The sequence below is a fragment of the Peromyscus eremicus genome, chromosome 8a, assembly GCF_949786415.1.
Source record: "Peromyscus eremicus chromosome 8a, PerEre_H2_v1, whole genome shotgun sequence".
NCBI lineage: Eukaryota > Metazoa > Chordata > Mammalia > Rodentia > Cricetidae > Peromyscus > Peromyscus eremicus.
The window spans coordinates 91,787,197-91,809,714 of NC_081423.1; the positions used below are offsets into that span (position 1 = coordinate 91,787,197).

The 22,518-nt window shown below is 45.8% G+C and overlaps 1 protein-coding gene across 4 annotated transcripts; it reads right to left on the minus strand.

The window, feature by feature from the left end:
• Window positions 1-876: 876 nt before the first annotated feature.
• On the minus strand, window positions 877-22,494 carry LOC131916443 (uncharacterized). Of its 4 annotated transcripts, XM_059269793.1 has the most exons (6): window positions 22,321-22,494; window positions 18,309-18,505; window positions 6,984-7,174; window positions 3,539-3,712; window positions 3,155-3,360; window positions 1,010-1,121 (listed from the first exon to the last, which is right to left on the minus strand). In XM_059269793.1, the coding sequence occupies exons 2-5, from the start codon at window positions 18,427-18,429 to the stop codon at window positions 3,199-3,201; spliced, it is 648 nt and encodes a 215-aa protein (XP_059125776.1). In that variant the 5' UTR covers window positions 18,430-18,505; window positions 22,321-22,494; the 3' UTR covers window positions 1,010-1,121; window positions 3,155-3,198. The 4 variants fall into 4 exon arrangements, with proteins under 4 accessions (XP_059125774.1, XP_059125775.1, XP_059125773.1 ...); XM_059269791.1 differs by lacking the exon at window positions 3,155-3,360 and having other exon boundaries at window positions 877-1,121; window positions 6,984-7,120; window positions 22,321-22,490; XM_059269792.1 differs by lacking the exon at window positions 3,155-3,360 and having other exon boundaries at window positions 877-1,121; window positions 7,044-7,174; window positions 22,321-22,484.
• Between the last annotated feature and the right edge of the window lie 24 nt (window positions 22,495-22,518).

The window sequence follows — 22,518 nt, forward strand, 5'->3', positions numbered from 1 at the left end:
TGAGATCTGTGGTAATTATCTTTAAAAATACTTTTGAACAGTTTTTATTATGAGCATATATTACTTTTAAGCATCCAAAGAAAATGGAACCTATTTAGGGTGGAAAAGTTCATTTGGGAGAGCGGTGTTAGTATTGGCGTTTATAAATTATAAAACGGCCTGTTTTTTATTCAGCTTAAATAGACATTTCTCCTTGTAGTGGTCTGGCTTATAAACCACCAAATGTCCCAGATCTTAATCGCTTTCCCATCAGCCATGTATCTTTTCCTGATACTAGCTCTTGTCTCCCAGTACATTCCCAATATGATCTTCATTAGCTTCCTTTGTAGTTAGGGTAGAGAAGAGCTACCCCTTTCCAACCAAGGAGGCCGAATTTTCTCTCCTCCCTCCTCTCTCCTCTCTCTCTCTCTCTCTCTCTCTCTCTCTCTCTCTCTCTCTCTCTCTCTCTCACACACACACACACACACACACACACACACACACACACACACACATACAGCTTAAGTACAGTATTTGATACACTCTGTGATTAGCCACATTGAGGAACTAAACCTGAGATGACCATCTAGTATCCTGGGGCTAGCCGATGAGTAATGGTGGAAAGAATAGGATGTCTGATGCACGGAATGGCAGCCTTCTTCTCCTCTAACTTTTCAGGCTTCTGAGGAAAGTGTTATTGAGGAGCTGGGTCTGGCTGTGCCTTTTACACTTCCTAATGGTTCAGCCCTCCCCAGAGCATCCACACAGGACATGATATGGCCATTTCTTAGACTGTCCAAACACTGTCTGTCACCTGTGAGGCTGGCTCAACAGTCGTGGATCCCCGGATATTACTTGTTTTCCTGTAACATCTTGCAATGAGGGACCACAATGTAGTTTTTTTTGCAATTTTATTTCATGTCATTATACTTTGTTGCTTTAAATATTGGGGGGAATAAAGGTGTTTTAATGTGGCTCACTGATTTCTCTTTTTCATGATGGCTGTCATCCTTTCCCAAGCCCAGCTCTGTGGGAGACAGGGGTAAATCCTGGAGATTCATGTCACTGAAGGAGGAAGTACTTAGTCTCTGCATTCGAGAACTCATGGGCAGGTCTCGGGGCAACATCAGCCTTCGCATCTCCTACGAGGCAGAGAAGAATCACGGTGAAAGGGAGCATGGGGGTTTAGAGCACCTGTTGACATCACCAAAGGGAGCTGTTAACCGGAGGAGCATCCTGTTGAACCTCCCCAGGTTCAAACCCTGGCTCTGCTCTGGAATACTAACAGTTGTAGACATGTAACTATATGTTTCTCTAGTTTTATGTACTATGTGGAGAGTGAGTGTAATGCTCATTTGGCAGAGTGCTTGAGGATTAAGTGTTCGCACAGTCTTCAGTGACACACCCACGTGTTGTCTGAGTGATAAATGGCCCCCATAGACTCACGTATTCGATCACTCATCCCCGTCACCTGGTGGTGCTGTTTGGGAGGTTGTGGGATCTTTAGGAGGTAGGAGCCTTGTAGGAGGAAATACATCACTGGGGGTGGGTTGTGACAATTTATGGCCTTGCTCCACTTCCTGTTCTTTCTTTCTAATTCCTGTTTGTGCTTCCTAATGCCACCATGCGGCAAACATCACTCTGTCACGGACTCTATTACTCTGGAGCTGTAGCCCAAATAAACCCTTGCTTCCTTAGGTGTTTTTGGTCAGAGTGTTTTATCACAGCAACAGAAAAGTCACTACTACAACATGACGGGTGGTAAGAACTCAACATGTGAGCACTGTTCTTTCTAGGACATAGGAGATAGTCTCTTCCCATGGAGAAGGCATCCACTTTTAGGGACTTGTTCTGCAGGAAGACTGTGTGTGTGTTTTTAGCAGAAAGCAGTGCGGACATGGATGACTCTTAGCTCCTTCTGAGCATTGTTTATGCCTATTCTCATTAACCACTTACTGAGATTGCATTGGCAGCATTACTTTGGTTCGTGACAGTGTGTCCCTGGAAGCATGCAAGCCCCTCAGAGTTGGGGTTTGGGTCCAGCACAAGCATGGTGTCTGAAGAATATTGGCCAGTGGACAGAAGGGGGATCTGGCTAGTTTCTGGAAAGTTTGGAGCAGTCACAGTTTTCAAGTTCAGCTTCGCATGGGAGTCACTGGTGGTTTGAGTGACAGACCATCTGGTCTGCTCTGGTCTCGAGGGGCTGAGATATTTGCTTTTAGAACAGGGACCTAGGGGTTCTCTGAGGCTCGGCACTTCACCGTGCTAAAAGTTGGAAACTGTGGGGACAAGTGTGAACGCCGGTCTCGGGAAAACCAGAACGAGTTGGTCACTTCATCTGTGAAGCTTTAAGACCCGCTGATGTAATGTCTGAAATCCAACCCCAAGCCTCTTCTTTAACTGTTCTGAGAAAGACTTGGTCGGTAGTACTTCTAATTACCTGGCTGATTCTGATGTTCAGATCAGCATTATTAGTACAGATGCACAACAGTCAATTCCAGAATACGCAGGAGGCCTCTGACTAGTTGCAGTTAAAATCCCATCTCTCTCATGCTTGGGGTTCTGGTTGCTTAGCGCCTAAATTTACCCACTGTGCCTTCCAAGATGTATAACTTTTGATGTGTGCCTCAGTAGAAGCAAGGTTGGGATATGCCAACGCAGCAATAATATACAAAGGCAATGGATACAGAATCATTTAGGAAGGCAATTACAGCCCCTCCCTACCTTCCCAGAATGCTCTGCATAATTGAAATCCTGAAAGCTTGGCATCTAGACGTGTGTGTGTGCGCGCACGCGCGCGCACATGGATACATGGAGGCCAGAAGATGATGGTTGATATATTGCTCTGTCATTCTCTACCTTATTTTCCTGAGATAGGGTCTCTCTCACTGAACCTGTAGCTAGACCAGCATCCACTACATCCCGAGGACCCTCCAGTTTCTGCCCCTCTCCACCCACAGTGCTAGAATTACAGGCATGAACGGGGCCTTGCTGAGCTTTTTATGTAGACGCTTGGGAGTTTGAACTCAGGCCCTTAGGCTCGCACGGCCCATTAAGTCATCTCCTCAGTCCCTGGAATCTACATTTTAATCAGGCTTTCCAAGTAGTGCAGTGGCACACTCAGGTTTTCGGACCGCAGGAATTGTATGACAATTGTCCCCCGTTCCCAGTCTACCTCTTCCCTTGAAATCATCTCATCTCTGAACATCAAAGCTGTAGCTACTGCCTGATAATCTTCCCCTGGACTTCTCTGAGAGGTCGTTGTCCCATACAACCTAAGAGACTATGTATAGTGGCAGATGGGAGGATGATTCTCAACTCTTTACACCCTCCTGTTCTGTGAGCTGGCAGTGAGCAGACATGGAAGGAGAATATTTTTTCCTGCAGATAACAAATCAGCAGAGTAGATTCCTGCCATTTTAAGATACTGAGTTTTAGAGTTTAATTTTAGTCCTTTGTTACTCAGCATTATTGGGGCCACGACTAACTAATATACTCCTGAAAAGGATAAAGAACTGAGGTTCAGCACCCACCCCCCAAGACTTAATTTGAAACTCACCGTGGTGGCCAGAGCCTGGAAGGGAGAGAAGATCTGCCCAAACTGGTAGCACTTATGCGTGCTGATGTCACCAAAGCGGCTACGGCGTTCCTTCCAGCCTGCCAGTCTCTTCTCTGCCTTCATGTCCATGAGGTGCCGGAAAGGGCCCTGCTGGGGCAGACGGGCCATACGTGCCTGCAAAGGAACCAGTTACCGTGGACACACCGTAAGACAAACTGCATTCTGTAGCAGGCAGTTCTCATTCATGCCTCTCATGCATGAGATGAACTTTCATTGACTTTTGCCTTCCGCGATTGAGAGACAGAGGAAAGAGCCACGCCTTCCCCCTAGCCAGGAGTCTAGTACCACTCATGGAGAACCAGAGCACTGACTTAGTTCCAGCCAGAACCACGCCAATTCACTCTGGGGTCTTGACTCTTCACTCAGCTCCACAGGGACGATTGATCGAGGTTTTTTGTTTGTTGTTTTTCTCCCCAAGCCTCGATGCGGCCGGCATAAGTTAGATGAAAAGTGACTCGTCAGACTCGGTCAGTCAAGTGCTGGCTGCGCAAGCCTGCTGTCTGAGTTTGGAGCCTCAGCACTCATAGAGGAAGCTGGTTATAGCAGGGCACACATGCTGGTGCTGGGGATGCTGCGACAGGAGGATTCCTGGAGCTCACTGACCTGTCAGTCTAGCTCAGTTAGCAAGCAAGTGTCAGGGAGGGACCCTGTCTCCAAAAAACTCCGGGAAGAATGATTGAGGAAGATACCCGACGTTGACTTCTGGCTTCCACATGTTCATGCTCTCTCTCTCCTCTCTCTCTCTCTCTCTCTCTCTCTCTCTCTCTCTCTCTCTCTCTCTCTCACACACACACACACACACACACACACACACACACACCCCACAGATAATATCCAGAGTGTTCTGGGCGTGGAAACCAGCCTTCTCAGGTGCCAAGAGGCAAGATCTGGTGGGCCATGTGACTCTCATCTTGCCTCTGTAAGAAAATGGGAGGCAGAGGCAGGTATATTTGAGTTTGAGGCAGGCTGGTGTACATGGGGAGTTCTAGGCTAACCAGTTACAGTTACATGGTGAGATCTGGTTCAAAAAGCCAGAAAGAGACAGAGAGACACATGGGGGGCGGGGGGGGGGGGGAATCAAAGGATCGTCACCTACTTTCCACTAAGGGCACAGCCATGTGGGTGTCCAGTGGATCTTCTGATATGAGAATCTTTCCTAGTAATACCTCCATGGTGTCCCTGCCCAGTCCTAATGCTGGAGTTCTTTATTGACAGCATGCCCTGGTAGGTGTCCTGCCTTCCAGCACTTTGATTCTTCCTGTGATGGTTCATCTTGTTAACTTGATAGGATTTAGCATTACTGTGGAACAAACCCTGGGTGTGGCGTCTGTGAGGCATTTTCTAGATGAGACTAAGCGCAGTGGGAAGACCCACCCTACATGTGGCACTATTCTGTGGGTTGGGGTCCTGGACTCGATAAAAACAATGGTATCAAAGAAGTGCCTTCCAGTCACACTCTAGCCACCAGGCTCTCCTCACCAGGCAGACCCTAGAACTGTGAGCCAAAATAATCCTTCCTTCCTTTTGTCATGGTCCCTAGAAAAATAATTCATATGCGTCATCTCCATGGTTTTCCTAATTTCTGACCACGTCACCCTTGTCTCGTTTCTCTCTTCTTGCTTTGCCCTTCTGGACTGTCAGCGGCTCCCAAATTCTTCCTGGACAGTACCGGTTTCTCTTGTGCAGTTAGTGCCTCCTCTTGATCTGCCCAGGTGTGGCCAGGGGGGGAATGTCCTTGACTCCTCACCAGGGGACTTCCCAGGACTTCTTGGTTTGTCAGTGGAGGAGTCCTAGCAATTACTATCTCTATCCACATCTTGATTCCGTTGTTTCCACAGAGCCAGGAATATGGCCAGTCACTGAGACTGGTGGCTGATGGCTTTGGGATGCTGACAGAATCCTCGCTCCTTCTAACTAGGCATCTGGCGGGGTGAGGGTGTACTGGGGAGTGGGAGGCTGGACTCACCACAGGAACTTGGTCCCAGGGAGGGTTAAACCACATCCTGTCTCCCACACAGCAGGAAATAGGACTGTGTTTTTTTCTTCCAGCACTGACCAGAATGACAGCAGATAGGGAGTGAGATAGCCATCCTGGAGGCAGGGCAGAGGAGCTGACCGACATCAGGGGCCGGCAGGATCTCAGGAATCAAGCCTCTGTCTTCCCAGATGGGAAAGCTGAGACTCAGCAAGGGGAAAGGGAGGCTTTTCTGTGTCTTGTCACCTCCGCTGACATCAGGTCTAAGTGTCTGTACGTAGTTTTAGGGCAGTGACGCTTTCAAAGGGTTCACCACCAAGAGCCAAGACTTGTTGACAAAGGACCTCAGAAAGAGACAGCCCCATCAGCTCTGACCAGAGCTGACCTGTGTGGAGCTCTCTGCAGTGAAAAATGAGTGAGCCTTTTGTCTCTCACCCCCTCCAGCTCTGCTGTTTACCCCAGTTCACCGCGCAGACTTCCTTTAGACGATCCCTGTCGCCATCCTCTTCCTCATCAGCACCGTCACCTGCCACCATCCTATTTTTAGTACAGGACCGAACTGTACGTCCTTTCTGCTTGTGTCCTACCCATCCTCAGTCTCCACTGCTCTCTTGCCTTCTCCCTCACTCCCATTCATTTCGAAGACTTTGACTTGGGCTTCCAATAACTTATCATCTCTGCTGGAGACCATTCCAGACTCTGAAAGGAGTTAGCTTTCCTCAGGACCCTCACAGCATCCTCTCAAAGGGTCTCTGTCCCCACATGACTTACTGCTAATGTCTCTCTGTTTGAACCTGTCCCAGTTAAACCCTAAGGTTCTTGTGACCAGGACCCGTGTTTTATCTACCTGCATGGATTACACACTATGTAGGAAGTTCCCCACAGACATTTTCACCCAGGTGAACAATTGGATTTGGATTTTCTGGATATATATATATATATTGGGTTAAAGATTCAGAAGAACTCTGAAGTGTTGGGGAAACATTTCTCACAAAGTGAAATGAACCCATGACCTTTGGGAAAATCAGTTAACCCATTAGTGGCAGGAAAGATGAAAGGACCTTCAGGGCATCAAGAGGCAAAGACCAGACCTGTAACACCTTAAGCAGCAGACACACACATAGCATAGACTCAGGGCAGTGAGGCAGAATGGAGGTGTCCTGGGGTGGAAAATGCCACTAGGAATCTCAGAGAACTGAATACTGGAGAGTTTCTTCTTTTGAAAGATCCCCAAGTGAGTTTTCTCAGTACCATTTTTACACTTGTAGGTTTTTATTCCTCTCTAATCTGAGACAGTGGTAGGCCAATGAGAAGGTCAAGGTGGGAATCCTGGTGAGTTAAAACCACCTACTCCTGTCCCTCTGGTCCCCCCACCCCACCCAGCCACCTTTCCTCATTTTCTCAGCTCACCCTTCTGTAGGAACACATCTTCTCAGTCTGCAACAGGTTAGGAGAAGAAAGAGGACTCACATCGTATATTCGGAAGCTCTTTGTTATTGGGGGGGATAGTTCACAGCTTCGTCCTGCAGCCTTGCTGTCACTCAGACCTGAGGAGATTAGAGGCGGATTCACAGCTCCCAGAGCGGTCGGCAGCCTCCAATCTGTTTCAAACAAGCAAGAAGAGAAAGGCTGTATCCTGGGATCCCTGATCTGGAGCTTGTTTCTTTCCTAGCATGCACGGGGTTAATTTTGTGGTGTCTGACCACAAGGCATGAGAAGAAAGGACAACACAGCCTTCGCCAAGAGCCAAGAATGGAAGCTGTGGTGGGGATGTGTGGTGGCCAATCTCAAGCCACTTGGCACTACTGTGAGGGGTTTTCTTGATCAGATTATTTCAAGCAGGAAAATTGACCCTAAATGTGGGTGACATGCTCTGGGGCAGTCCGCATGGACACGGCAGAAGGAAACTGCTTTCTGCCTGCTTGCTTGCACCCTCACCAGCAAGTTCATCCCAACTTCTTAGGGATTCTGACGTAGTCTGAAGACCAGCAGCTCTCCAGGAAACCCCCGGGCCTCAGTGTCCTGTTGGGACTACTAAGACATTCAGCCTCATGGGCTGAACAACTACTGTATTCTTGGCATGTCCACTGTGAGACAGCCATTGTTGGACTAGAGGGACCACATCCTTTAGCCAAGCTAATAAATCCCCCTTTAGTATATTTATTCTATCAGTCCTGTCCCTTTGGAGGAGCCTAGTTAAGGGTGTCATGTGACTCCTAGGTGATGCTTGGATATGCCTCTGTGGAAGCTCCGAGAGTGTGATGAGCATTGTGGGCAATTCTCTTGGCCAGGAGCGTCATCAAGAAGTTGTTCTGCTGAAGCTATGTGAGTTGAATGGATCCTCACTGTGGAGATGTAACTGAGTAGAGACTATCACTAGGACTCCAGAATGACTGTTTAATTAGGTCAATTAAGGAGTCAATTGTGTAAACCCTTCATTTTGCTGCATGGATGCAGAATTCTCTTATCTTATTGCAGAGGTTGACAAACTTTCTCCTCAAAGGCCAGATGGTAAATACTTTAGGATTTGTTGACCACAGAGTTTTTTTGTTCCAACTATACAGCACGGCTATCAAGTGCAGAAGTAGCTTTGGTTGGGGCTAAGGAGGTAGTTCAGTCAGTAAAATGATTGCTATGCAATAACAAGGACCCAAGTTTAATTCCCCAGAACCTGCATTTAAAAAAACCAGGTGTGGTGATGGTGCACAGCTGTGCTCCCAGTTCCCAGGAGGCAGAGACAGGAGGATCCCTGGGGCTTGCTGGCCAGCTGGTCTAGGTGTATGAGCAAGCTCTAGGTTCAGTGAGAGATTCTGTCAGAAAATAAAGTTGAGTGACTGAGGAAGATGCCCAATGTCAATGTGAATGCTCATGTGTGCATGTGCACACACACACACACACACACACACACACACACACACGTACATAATTGTGTTCCAGTAAAACTTTCCTTATAGATACTAAAATTCAATCTTAAAATAATTGTGTGTGTGTGTGTGTGTGTGTGTGTGTGTGCGTGCGCGCGCGCGCGCGCGCACACACATACATGCAGGTGCATATGTATGTGGACATGTGTAGAGGCCAGAGCACAACCTTGGCTGCCATTCCTCAGCGTCTATCCATCAATTCAGTGAGGCTGGCTGGCCAGCAACCTCCAGGAATCTACGGGTCTCTGCCTCCACAGTGCCGGGATTATAGAAGTGTGTTGCTGTACCTGACTTTTCATATGGGTGCTGGGAATCCTCTCAAGGATGCAGGAAAGGGTTATTCACTCTCCCACACATGAACACCGGTGGGTAAGTTAGGGCATTGTGTCTCCTAGGTTTTCTCGGAAGGTTTTCTCTAAGGGCCAGCCCTGCTCTTAGCTACTGCTCATTCATTTCCTCTCCCTCCTCGGAAGCAGCGGCTGCTGTGGAGGGTCTGGGCTGCTGTGTGCTGTGTCGTTCCTTGGCCAGGGGTACTGTGTGCTGTGTCATTCCTTGGCCAGGGGTGCTGTGTGCTGTGTCCTTCCTCGGCCAGGGGTGCTGTGTGCTGTGTCCTTCCTCGGCCAGGGGTGCTGTGTGCTGTGTCCTTCCTCAGCCAGGGGTGCAGGCTGAGTGGAAGCCTTGAATTTCTCAAAACAGAGACAGAAGTAAACTTCACCGAGCAGTTCCCCCTAGAAACCCAAATTAGATATAAAAACATGACTCAGAATCATTCTTTCTGAGGCTGCCGAAACATTTAAATTTGAGGCCGTGGTCAGCTCTAGTACATTGGAAGCATTCTTTTTCTTTTTCCCTTGTGCTCGTGTTCCTGGGTGTGCACATGTGGCCAGTGGATGTGGAGGCTGCTGGTCAATCTTAGGTGTCGTTTCTCACTCACTGCCCATCTTTTGTTTAGACAGAATCTCTCACTGGCCTGGAACTTGCTTGTTAGACTAGACTGTCCGGCTATGAACTTCAGAAATCCTAGTGTTGGGATCTCAGATGTGTGCTGCCATGCTTGATTTATCACATGGATGCTAGGGATCAAACTCAGGGTCTCAGCTTGCACGGCACACACTTGACTGACAGCCATCTCTCCAGCTCTGAACAGCTATTGACAGAGTAGGGTGAGGGTGGGCTACCATGGTTTAGTGGGGGCGTCTGATATTTAACAGATTCTCAGTGAATATTTGGGGAACATGTGCATGGGGAGAGGACTGGGAAGATGGTTGTCTGAGCAGAGACTCTGTTCTTCTTGCAGCTGCTCTGCCTCCCGGGATGCCTCTCAGGACTTTTCAGAAGTGTGTGATATGAAGGGAGGGGCTTCCCCATTGGACCCCAGGGACCAGAGCACACATGACTTTCCACCTCGAACGGCTTCCATTCGCCCAACATTATCTTAAAAGTAGAATCCGGCTTCTTGGGGCTTGGCTGAAGCCTCCTTAGCCAATAAGCCTGCTTTTTTGACTCGTACTGCTGGACTCAGGAAGTGTCCATTCAGCAGGCAAAAGGGTCAGCCCCACCCAGACTGGGATGCACTCTTGAGCCAAGACATGGATGCCCTGGGGATGAGAGGAGGCACAGGGAGGCAGAGGAGGTGGTAGACTCCATGTTGTTCTTTATTTTAGTGAGATAACCAGGAGATTTGGGTAATTTTAAAATTCCATCTTTAGTAATGATTCTTAGGGGGTCGGGGTAGGGGAGGGAGGAGGGGAGATGCAGGGAGACGATTCTCTGGAAGTGATTAAGCCCTGGAGATAACACATACTCACAGAAAACTGGGGGGGGGGGATTAAAAAATATGTGTTTATAACCTCAAAATTAATCCCATGCCCTTGATGCTGAACCACAGAAAAGGCGTCTTCCTACTTAACTTTGAGCCCTTTAAAGTAAAAATAGCCTTCTACTGAACTATTCTTTTTCCTCTTAAAAAAAAAAAAAAAAAAAAAGACACTGCTGGAGATTGAGCTCAGGCCCTCACGCATACTTGATTTTTTGTTGTTGTTGTTGTTGTTTTTGGTTTTGGGTTTTTTGTTTGTTTTTTGTTTTTTTGTTTTTTGAGAAGGGGCCTCACGATGTGGCACAGGCTACATAAACATACATTAACTTGCCTACAGGAGCCATCATGCCCACATCTGTGGAGACCAGAGGACAACCCTGGGTGCCAGCTTTGCCCTCCATCACCTTTGAGACAGGGTCTCCCATTTGCTTGAAGGCTCACCGATAGGCCAGGCTGGCTGGTCAGCAAGCTTTGGGGACCCTCCTGTCTGCACCTCCTCAGTGCTGGGAGTCCAAGTGTGCACTGTCACTCTTAGCACTTTCTGAAATTTTATGTGAGTTCTGGGGGACTGGACTCAGCTTTTCCGTTTCTCAAGGCAAGCCCTTTATGAACTGAACCGTCTCCACAACCGTTTGGAACTATTTTTTTTTTTTCTGAGACAGGGTTTCTCTGTGTAGTTTTGGAGCCTGTCCTGGACCTCACTCTGTAGACCAGGCTGAGCCTCGAACTCACAGAGATCCGCCTGCCTCTGCCTCCCGAGTGCTGGGATTAAAGGCGTGCGCCACCACCGCCCGGCGGCTTGGAACTATTTTAAAAGGGACTTTAGTGTTCAGGATAGGCGTAAGGAACTCCCACTGGCTAGAGTGGCAACTCTCAGGCTTGGAAGTGTGGTGGAATCTCCCAAGGAGCTTTCAAAAAATTCGGTGAGAAGGTGCACCGGTGGCCATTGCTTTTGAATTTTGCTGAGTGGTGCTTTGGACAGGTTTCCCACTGTTTAAACCTGGGCAGCAAGGGCTCACACACCTCCAGGTTGGAATCGACTTGTCCACACAGACTCCAGCGGCTAAAGAACTGCTCCTCTGACAGCAAGCTAGAAGCCAAACCAGGGCTTTTGAGGGTGGAAATAATAACCCTGCAGATCACAGAGTTTGACTGGTGTCAGCGTTTCTTATTTCTGACAGTGGCTCCATATGCCAAGAAAACACTGGGTTTTTTATATCAAAAAGTCATTTGGTTATATTAAAGCTTTAATGCTTCTTGCCAACTTATGCATCGCGGGGAAAGCTGTTAATGCCAGAGAAACACTGTTTTAATTTAATTTTATTACTGTTACTTTCACTGCTGTTTCGTGTAACCCAGGCTGGCCAACCTCTATGTGTAACCAAGGGTGGCCTTGAACATCTGATTCTCTTCTGTCTCCCTTCGGAGTGCTGGATGACATGCAGACATTGCAATGCCTGGCTTGTGATTTCTTTTAAAACAAGGTTTATGTTAATATTGTTTGAAATACCCCAGTTCCTAGCATGGGGCCTACCTACCATGCGGCTTGAGTACTCAGAATGACCCTGTGAGATGGGATTTGAATCTTCATTGTATAGGGCATGACAGGCAGAATTCTAAAGTGCCTAAGATTCTAACACCCTATGGTGCATGTCCTAGATGACCCTTCTCCTGGGATGTGACCTGGGCCGGTGAATATGATGAGTCAACAACATTCCCATGGCTATGGTACTACATGGAAAAGACGAAGAAATTTTGTAGTTAAAGATCCTAATCAGTTGTCTCTAAAGAGATCAAGGCAGAGCTTCTGGGGCTGGAGAAATGGCTCACTGCCTAAGAGAGAGCACTTGTTGCTTTTTCAGAGGACACAGATTTGTTTCCTAGAACCCACGTGGTGGCTAAGAACCATCTGCAACTCCAGTTCCAGAAGATCTGATGTCCTTTTCTGGCCCCGACAGGTGCTACACACATATGGCATCCATGCTTACATGCAGGCGAAACACTCGTACCCAGAAAATAAAAGCAAACAAACAAAGGAACTTATCCTGGCAGGCCTGACCTAGTTTGCTGAGTCCCTTACAAATGGTCTTGGGTTCAAGCCTTCAGGAGACAAGCCACTGTGAGTTCTAAGCCTGTGAAGAAATGGATCTTGCCAAGAACCCGGAGTCACAAGGAGATGCCAAGGACAGGAGTGAGCTGAGCTTTGCCCAGTTTCCTGACCCATAAAAACTGACATAACTAGCAGAGGTTTTAATCCACCAAATGTGTGGTCATTTGTCTGTGGCAAAAGGACTCTGAGAGTGGTGGAGAGACAGTGACAGGGAGAGACACTGGGAACTGACGGAGCTGGGAGTCAAGCCTCCACATTTCCACCACTAGCTTACAGAACAAGACTCGTCGGCACCAACCCTCAGATTTTCTGGAAATATAAACTGGGACAATACAAGGCTGATTCTAAACCCTGCTGCTTTGTCAAACGAGGTGGAATCAGAGGAAAGAGCTGACATCACAACATAGATCTACACACATCACACACACACGACACACATCCACATACTCATACACTCTCACACACACACACACACACACACCATACACACATCTGCACACTCATACACTGACACACATCACACACTTATATACTTACACACATCACACCCACACACTCATATACTTACACATATCACACACACACACATACACACACACACACACACACACACACACACACACACACAGCAACAGGAGTGAGGAAACTGCAGGGTTTGGTCACCACCTGGGCTCTCTTTGCTGGATGCTGGCTGTGCCAGGAGATGGAAGGCAGCATTTGTGAGTAGATGTGATTCAGTGGTTGGTTCTAAATGCTGCCTCATGCGAGGCCCTGGGTGTCCCACACAGAAGACACTTGGGTCCTTTGAAGCTGAGAGGTGCTGTGCTCTAGTTGCCTGGGCTGTGAACTTGGGAAAGTCTCTTGACTTACTTGATGGGATTTTCTTTTCTTTTTTCTTTTTTTTTTTGTGAATTGAGGATAATAACACTGATCAACCCTGACCCTCACCATCCATTCTCCCATCATTGTTGATCTTGACTATGTCAGAAAGAGAATGTTCTACATTCCATTGCTTTGCATCTGGGATGATCCTGTGACACACACAGTTCTTGCCAGAAAGCAGGACAAGTCTGGTGTGGGGAAGAGGGTCTTGGGAAGATACCATTTTCTATTAAATCACTAAAATAGGCCTGTTTTGTTTCCCAAGATCCATCGTTCCTTTTCCTGCCTGGAATGTGTATGTGATGTACATCGGGGTGAGCAGCCATCTTATGGGCCTGACACTGAGGAGGAGTAGGGGGGTGTGGAAAGCCTGGGTCTCTGAGGGCAACATGGAGGCACCTGACAGCCTTGTATACATTCTTCCAGCTAGCTTGTCAAAATTGGGAATGTTTCCTCTTTCTGTTTATGACAGGTTATTTTTAAAGAATTTTAAAAATGATAAAGTACAAATAATAATTCAACATCATTGTGATAGTTGAGGGAGACCTCTCTAGAGCTATAATGGATGTGAGAAAGAGACATGCACCTCTCTTTGTACAGACTCTCAATACAGTGTGGGGTGGAGTCAAAATGTGGTCCAAATGGAATTTAGCTGAGTAATAGTCCTAACAAATATGGCTTTTTCAGAGCCACAACAAACCCAAGAATGTGTTGCTTCTTGTGTCTGAACACTGAAATATTAAGTATATAAATATAAAATATAAAAAAATATAAAGAGTTTAGACAGTAACAGCCTGTCTGCCAGCAAAATTACGTCCTAAGTCAAGAGGCACAGGAGCCGGAAGAAGGAGAAGACAGTCCATTTTCTTCCACTCAAGTCGCAGCAGAATCTCTGAATTCAACTCCAGGGTTGGGCTGCAGGAGGCACCTGAGCCAATGTGGCTCATTGGTGGAATATGGTAAAGATGGCTGAGGAAAACAAAACTTCATCTGTCACTTAGGGCCATGGTCATGGGAGGAGGGAACAACTGTCTTTAAGAAGGGTGGACCCAGTTGGGGACATGCAGTTGTTTTAAAATCTCATGTATCGTGGGACATACTGATTTTTTGGGTTCCATACTAGTGACACGTAGAACTGATGGTGGAAACTTCTGGGAAGTGTGTTTGGGTTTGGATTTATAGAAAAACCTCATCTCAGCATCTTCCCCCAAACAATCTCTTAGCTACATCTCTTGCCACTGTGGCAGAACCTAACAGAACTTAGGGGAGGAAGGACTTATTTTGGCTCATAGTTTTAAGTGTACAGTCCACCATGGCAGAGAGGGTATGGTGGAGTTCTTGGCTTCAGGAATGTGTGGCTGGCACTCCTCACATCTCAGGGGACCAGGAAGCAGAGAGAAATTAGTGCATGACAAACTCCAGTTTGTACCACAGAAGACAAGTCCCCAAGATCAGAAGCAAATTACCCATCACCCACAGCATGCTCGTGGAGGACCCTTCATTCTCCCTGGGTCTTGGATCTATCCACTGTCCTTTCTTTTACAGTAATCTGCTCCTTCCAGAAAAAAAGTCATGCTCTGCTAAACAACCCAGCCATAGTGAGCATGTTTGGACAGGATGTGCAATTATGCAATACTGGTCTGAAAGATGAGTTTTCCCCAAGTCTGGATAAATTGGAGCAGGCTCTTTTGATCTACAGTCTCCCAAGTTTTCCTTGATACCCTCAAGCAGAAAAAGATTACAAGCAAGGGCTGTGGTTTTGGTTGCATCCAATACACAGCTCTTGGATGGAGGAGGACCAAGGTCTCTGCAGTCTGTCATCTCTACCATTTGTCCACATGTAGATTCCAAAAATTACAGTGGAGACCATGCATTTCTAAGCAAACCCATTTCTCTTTCAAACATGCCTGACTGCCTCTGTCACCAACACACACACACACACACACACACACACACACACACACACACACACACAAATTCCATTCGAAATACTAACATGTTGCTAGGTGCCTCATCAGGTAAGGAAAGCCAGTCTTGCTTCTGCCCCTCCTCAGCCCTAAAGTCAAGAAGGCCACTCGGCTCCCACTTCTCCTCCTTCCTGGCATGTCAGGCTTGCAAGATGAAGGGAGCGTGAGTTGGCAGATGTGGAAACCTGCCTGGCTCTGGCAAAAGTGTTTGTTGGAAACTTGCTTTGTAATTTCCTGAGCATTTGGGGTCAGAAGTGGGAGGACACCCCCAGATGGAAGAAAAGTCTAATCACTTTCACATGGGAGGAAAATAAGAAACACCCAGTCCTGAAAAAAGTACAGCAACTAGATTCTAAACTCAGGCTCAAGGATAAATGTTCCCCAAACACGACTTTCAGAGAGAGGGAGTGCCAACCGCCTGAGAAGATTTACTTGGCCCAGATGGGACCACCCTTGGATGAGAAGGATGCTCAAATCCCCCACCCACAGAACTGTTCTCTGAAAAGACAGGGATAGCTAGGAGACTGGATAACAGTCTCTTCATGTCTCTGACTGTTCTTTATTGGTTTTTATTCTCCAGAATGTTTTCAGTTCTTGGAACAGTGCCTGATGCACAGTGGGTGCTCAAAGTATTTGCTGAGTGAATGACAGAATGTGGCTTTCATTTGAAGCTCTGTCTGAAGCTCCTGTCACTCAGCTGATAGTATAAACGACGCCTGTAGGAGAGGTGAGAAAGCTAGAGAGACCTTGGTCTCCAAACAGAATTGGAGAGCAAGATATACTGGGAAGACAGGAAAACTGGGAGGGAATCGATATGGATTCATGTGGTATCTGGGAAAACTGGGGACTCATAGAGACCCTTAGGAGGCAGCTAACAGGAGATGGGTAGAGCCTTCCATGTGAGCATCACCTTCGAAGCTCTGTTGATCTCGCTTTCTATGCTTTAAGGCCAAAGCTCTTATCCCAAGGTAAAGGGGGCTCCCCTCCTTTTCCTTCCACCTCCGTTGAATGTCTGTCATATCTCCTCTTTGCCTCACCCACAGTTCTCCTTGAGGACTAGGAAGTACAGCAAGCTTTGCAAGTGATCCATTCTCTAAGCTCTTCCTTATCAGGGTCGTGGGGTCATAGCTCTCTTGGACCAGAATGTCACTGCAATGAGGATTTTCCTGCGGATCAAAACTGCAAGTTTTCAAAAAGTATGCAGTGCGTGCCTAAAGTGAACCCGCCCTGGACTCTGGGTGACTGGGGCACGGGAGGTCATTGGGAGAATTTGGCAAATGCATTTTGTCAATCTCTTGAGCACTATTAGCTCCATGTTCATGACCAGGGGACCTCTGTCTTTCAGATTGTAAATGAGGGTCACAGACAGCTGTCTACCTTAAAATACTTCCTGGTTTGTCCCTCTGTCATTAAGGCCCACTTAGCTGACCCATTATGCATTTGCCAAGAGTTTGATTCTTTTAACTAGGGAAAGACATGAAAATGTAAAGACAGCTTGCCTCTCTCGAGCTCTCTCGGCTCAGGCAATGTGGATAAACTCCAGGGTGGAAAGTCCTTGTCTTTGGTGCTAAAGTCATTCTGTGGGTAGATAAGAGGTGAGGCTGAGAGGAAGAGACAAAAGCGGGAAGAAAGGAAAATCTGCTAGAAAACTGGGGTGTAGCTCACTTGGTACTTCAGTGGCTAGAGTGCTTGCCTAGGGTCCAGAGAGCCCAAAGTTTGATCCCCAATGTAAACTGGATCTGGTGGTACGTAGCTGTCATCCCAGCACTCCAGAATTGGAAGCAGGAGGCTCTGGAGTTCAAGGACATTCTCTGTTACTCAGTGAGTGAAAAAGGGCCATCTTGTGATCCATGAGACCATGTCTAGAAATACATAAATGAATAAATAGAAACCATTGTCTCAAAAATAAATAAATGAATAAAACCCCACTTCATTAAAAAATAGAATTTGCAAGAATAGAGAAAGGAGGAGCCATGTGTAATGTGTCTCCATCTCAGTGGCCATTATGCACATCAGTTACAGCACCGTCACCACGGCTCTGAAGACTTTTGGCGCTAGGCAAGATTCATTCTTCAGTCTTGAAGAGAACTCTCATTGGCTAGTAGCCATTCTCCTTATGAGAATGTTTTTGGGATTCAGGTCTGAACCTCCCTAGGTTTGGAAGCTCCACTCAGCATGGAGGAACCCAACTCCACACATGCAAAAGCAAAGTAAGGGTCAAAGAGTTGTGGACCCCTGGCCAAAGTCAACGTATGCCCAAAGCCTAAGCTCCATACGCTTCCATCAGATCCTCTCCTTGAGAATTTGTTTTCATTAAGTAAAATCTTGACCAGCTGTGAACCCTTTGAATAATATTAACAACCAGTCCTACAATACATGTTCAGCGGTAGTGGTGGCACCAGCATCTTAAGATCTGAGGCCTACCCCACAAAACCCTGGCGCTGTTATTGGTACAGACAAGCTATAAGGAAGCTTCATCCCTACTGACTAACTTTTATAGTACTGAAAGGTGTGATACATGCTACTGAGGAGAAAAGCAACCATCAGTCTTACCAAGCTGTGAACGCTTGGTTATAATAACTGCTGCAATAGTGGTATGAACATCATGAGAGTAACCAGCCACTTTATGATTGGATTTAAGTCCCACTCTCAAGATGAAACTCATACCTGGGCACCATTACCAGGCTAAGAATCTGTGTCTAGACAGGTAATGGGCCCTGGAAGAGAACATACTACTATTATTCTACTAAGTGGACACACTATTAAACCAACTCCTAATGACTTATCACTATACTGCGTCTATCAACCTTCACCAGAGAAGGTTTTTCTTCTTCTTTTTTTGTAGTAGATGGTGATTAATGCAGACACCCATACCGGGTCAATGTTCACAGTTTGAAGTATTATACTACATATTATATATGTATTGGTCTTGTCTTGTGACACTAGCTTTGCCCTCCTCCTGGGCAGGGCCCCCAGTTCCAGAGTCTTGGTTAAACCCCTATGCCCACGAGGACACCAGGGCTGGGCTGCTCCCACCTTTCACATCTTTGCGTGGCTCTACTTTGCTGAGCAAAGGTCCTTCCTCTGCAGCCCCATCTTCTCCTGCCTCCTTAGTCTTGCTGCCAGCACTCCTGACACCCTCCACATCCTGCAGCATCTGACCATGGGGTGAGTGGTGGCCTTCTGGAAGATCTTCATGCTTTTTGTTCTCCTTTTTCTTCTCATGAGGAATCCTAAATGTGGACAAAAAATATAAAGTCCACCATAAAGTGCATTTGGAATGACCCAACGACCTACAAATGACTCACCCTGTATGTGGTCAAGTGAGGAAGAGATTGAGCTGGGGCCTCTAACTTCATGAAGAGTGATTTAATGTGGACAGAAAAGAAATTGGATCAAGAATCAGCTGATTCTTGAAGAAGACATTGCTAGGAGAGGGTGAACACACTGCCTGAGGTATGGTAATGCCAGCTGTTATAACTTTTTAATTACTTTTCTTATTTGGTCTTATGACCAAATACCTGACAAGAAGCAATGTTAGAAAGGAAGGGGTTATTTTGACTCACAGTTTGAGAGGATACAGTGTATTAGAATGGGGAAGCCACAAAAGCAAGAATAGGAGGCTAGCAGGTCACATTGTATCAGTCATCAGTCACTAGGAAATGAATATCAGGCATCCGAGCAGGGCTATTTAACCTCCACACCTACCCCAAAGACCAACTTCCTCCACTGAGGCTCCATCTACTAAAAGTTCTAGAACCTTTCCAAACAGCTGCCATGCTGTGGATATCACTATGTATGCTGTGAATGTGTTGCTCTGACTGGTTAATAAATAAAGTGCTGATTGGCCAGTAGTCAGGCAGAAAGTATAAGTGAGACAAGAGAGAAGAGAATTCTGGGAACAGGAAGGCTGAGTCAGGAAACGCTGCCAGCTGCCACCATGAGAAGCAAGATATAAGATACTGGTAAGCCACGAGCCATGTTGCAAGGTATAAATTTATAGAAATGGGTTAATTTAAAATGTAAGCTCTAGCTAGCAAGGAGCCTGAGCCATTAGGCCATACAGTTGATAATTACTATAAGCCTCTGTGTGTTCATTTGGGTCTGAGTATCTGCAGGAGTGAGGGACCACAGGAGCTGGGTGGGACCAGGAAAACTTTGGCTACAAATGGTGCCAGAACATGGGGCAAGAGTTTTCACCTAAAACCTGAGAAAGAAGATTCTAAAATGGAGCTAAAAACAGCTTCCTAGTTGTCTCTCTCAAGTTAGCCACAGCCTGTGGGCTTAAGCTCCTCTATGGCAGGTTCATGGCGTGTGGGCTTGACCTGCAGCATGGTGGGAATGAGGCGTCTGCAAGCTACACATTACGCTGAGTGGTGGATTTAACCTTTGCTAGTACAGACAAATAAAAAAGAGGTTTCTGGGCTACACGCTGCTTTGATAGAAGCATAGACCCACTGCTTCTGAGAGTTGATGGTATACATGGCTTCCAGACCCAGAGCTGGTGGTAAATGTACCACTGGCATGTTGGGAAGCTGAGGTGGGCAGAGAATGCTGCAGTTTAAAGCAACAGATTCACAATAAGACAGATTCAGATGGGATAAACCTCTAAATGGTTTACAATGTATGTAAAAATGTATGTAGGCTTGGAAGAGAGAAGAAAATAAATATAGACAGTTATGTAAAAAAAAGTTTTAAAAAATAAAGTCTTTAAAGAGAAAGTAAAAGTAGTATAAAAATAAGCCACGTAAAGATGGATATTACACAGAAAATTTGGATTGTGTTTCTTTGATATTTTTAACTACAGAAAGACATTTGATTGTAAAGGCTGCTCAGTTAAACCAATTTGTATATTTTAAAGGCACCTTGACTTCAAAATTTGGATCTAAGGTTGCTTTGGAAAGGAGGCTCTGCTTTTGTTTCCACAGAAAGCCAGAGGCTATGGATTTGTTCCAGATTAAGATACATCAGGTTCGATCAGCCAAGACCCCCTGAAAGGTCTCCGATGACACCATGGCTCAGATGATCCAACATCCAGAAAGGTTTCAAGGCAACTGGCTCAGACAATACAGCCTCACAGACTACTCCACAATCCTAAAATTTTCTTTGTGTCCCCATAAGAATACAGTGCCCTCATCCAGCAGGAAGTAGTATGAGAAGCTACGCCCAAATTCCCAAATATACCAAGCTGGCTTTGGAGATGGAATTGGCTCATTCCTTCTCTAAACCCAAGCATATTGCTGAAAGAAAAGGTTGAGAGATTCTTCTGTTCCATATCAGAAGAGCCCTCTGGTGTGGGACAGAGAAAAACCAACATTTTTATTTAAAACAGGTTGATTATAAATGCAATCTCTTTCTAAAGAAGAAAAGGAGATAGTATAGATATGATAGGATGAAAGGGTAGATTAATGAACCTATTTTTAAAGAGCAACAACTTGTCTAGAAATGTTTTACATTGCTATGGATTTTAGTTTATTGACACAAGTTTAAAATTAATTTTGTTATACTATATATATATTTCTATTCTCATTTGAGGTATTATGTTTATGTAACTCATTTAGATTGTAACAGATAATTAAAAAAATACAGATTAATAATTAGTCTTCTAGGATAGTCAAACTTATAGTCAAGTTAAGTTTTCTATGTATACGTAAATATAATTCAATTAGGTAGGTAATCTTCAAACACTTCAAAGACCTACAGAGTATGGCACTTAAAATGTTTTAAAAATTTAGACTTTCTGGATAGTGGGACGTGTCTGCTCTTGGCAGCACTGATTTACTTCAGAGAGGAGGATGGGCATTGAAGACATTCTTTATGGAGTTTATCTTCTTCTTGCCAAAAATAGTCATTTGGGCAAGAAACTGTTCTTGCCTAGACTGCTTGACAAAATGATTTATCTACTGGACATGCAGGACCCATAGGAAGGTGACCACTGAACTTTGCTTGGTGAAATGGTCCTTCAGGTTTCTGCTTTGCAGAGAAAACTGCCAGACATTCTATAGGACACAGAGAGAAGTGACTGAGAGACTCTAGGCCTGTGGGCTAAAGACAGATGCCCCAACTTTACAGAGAAACTTAGGATGACTGTCCAGCTGTCTCTGTCTACTCTTGCAAGATTCCCGAAACTTGCTTGCATCCTTCTCTCATTTCTTAGGTAATACTATATCCTTCTGAGGTCTTTGATGTAGTTGAAGACTAGATAGTTATAATTTCCTTAGTTATGATAAAAGATATAAGTCAGATATAGATGCCAAATACAAATAGACTAGATATTATAAATAGACTAGATATTGTAACTGTAATTCTTGCTTAATAATTGTTTTGCTATATGTAATTTTACTATGTTAAAGTTAAAACCTTACTTTTTGAAAAAAAAGAAAAGGGGAAGTGCTGTGGATATTGCTCTGTATGCATGTGTTGCTCTGATTGGTTAATAAATAAAGTGCTGATTGGCCAGTAGCAAGGCAGGAAGTATAAGTGGGACAAGAAAGAAGAGAATTCTGGGAATAGGAAGCCTGAGGAGAGAGACCCTGCCAGCTGCCATCATGAGAAGCAAGATATAAGATACTGGTAAGCCACCAGCCACGTGGCAAGGTATATATTTATAGAAATAGGTTAATTTAAGATGTAAGATCTAGCTAGCAAGAAGCCTGAGCCATTAGGCCATACAGTTCGTAATTACTATAAGCCTCTGTGTGTTCATTTGGGTCTGAGCAGTGCAGGAGTGAGGGACCGCAGGAGCCGGGTGGGACCAGGAAAACTTTAGCTACACTGCCAGCTGGTGACCAAGCATTTAAACTCATGAGTTTTATGGGGAGACATTTCATATTCAAATCAGACCAATTTTTTGATCTGGGATGTTCCCCCCCCAAACCCATACATTGAAGATACCCAACTCGTGGTATTCCTCTCCCCTTCTCTTTCTGCAGCCTGATGATGAGATGAGCAGCTTTATGCTTGGGCCCACTCCTTACCATGATGACTATCTCACTGTGATGCTTTGACATTCTGACATTCAGGCTCAGAGACAATGGAGCCGACTCACCCAACACTGAGATGGTGAACAGAAGCAAATCTTCCTCCTTCATGCTGTTAGGGGTGGACTTTTTCTTCTGCATTGAATCACTTTGTATCTTTTAGGATCTTCAAACATGGATGTTCAGGGACTCCCAAGCACCCTTCACCTCACTCTAGAAGAGTCCTCCTGTTCTCCCTGATTCAGATGGGCTCCCATCTCTGTCCT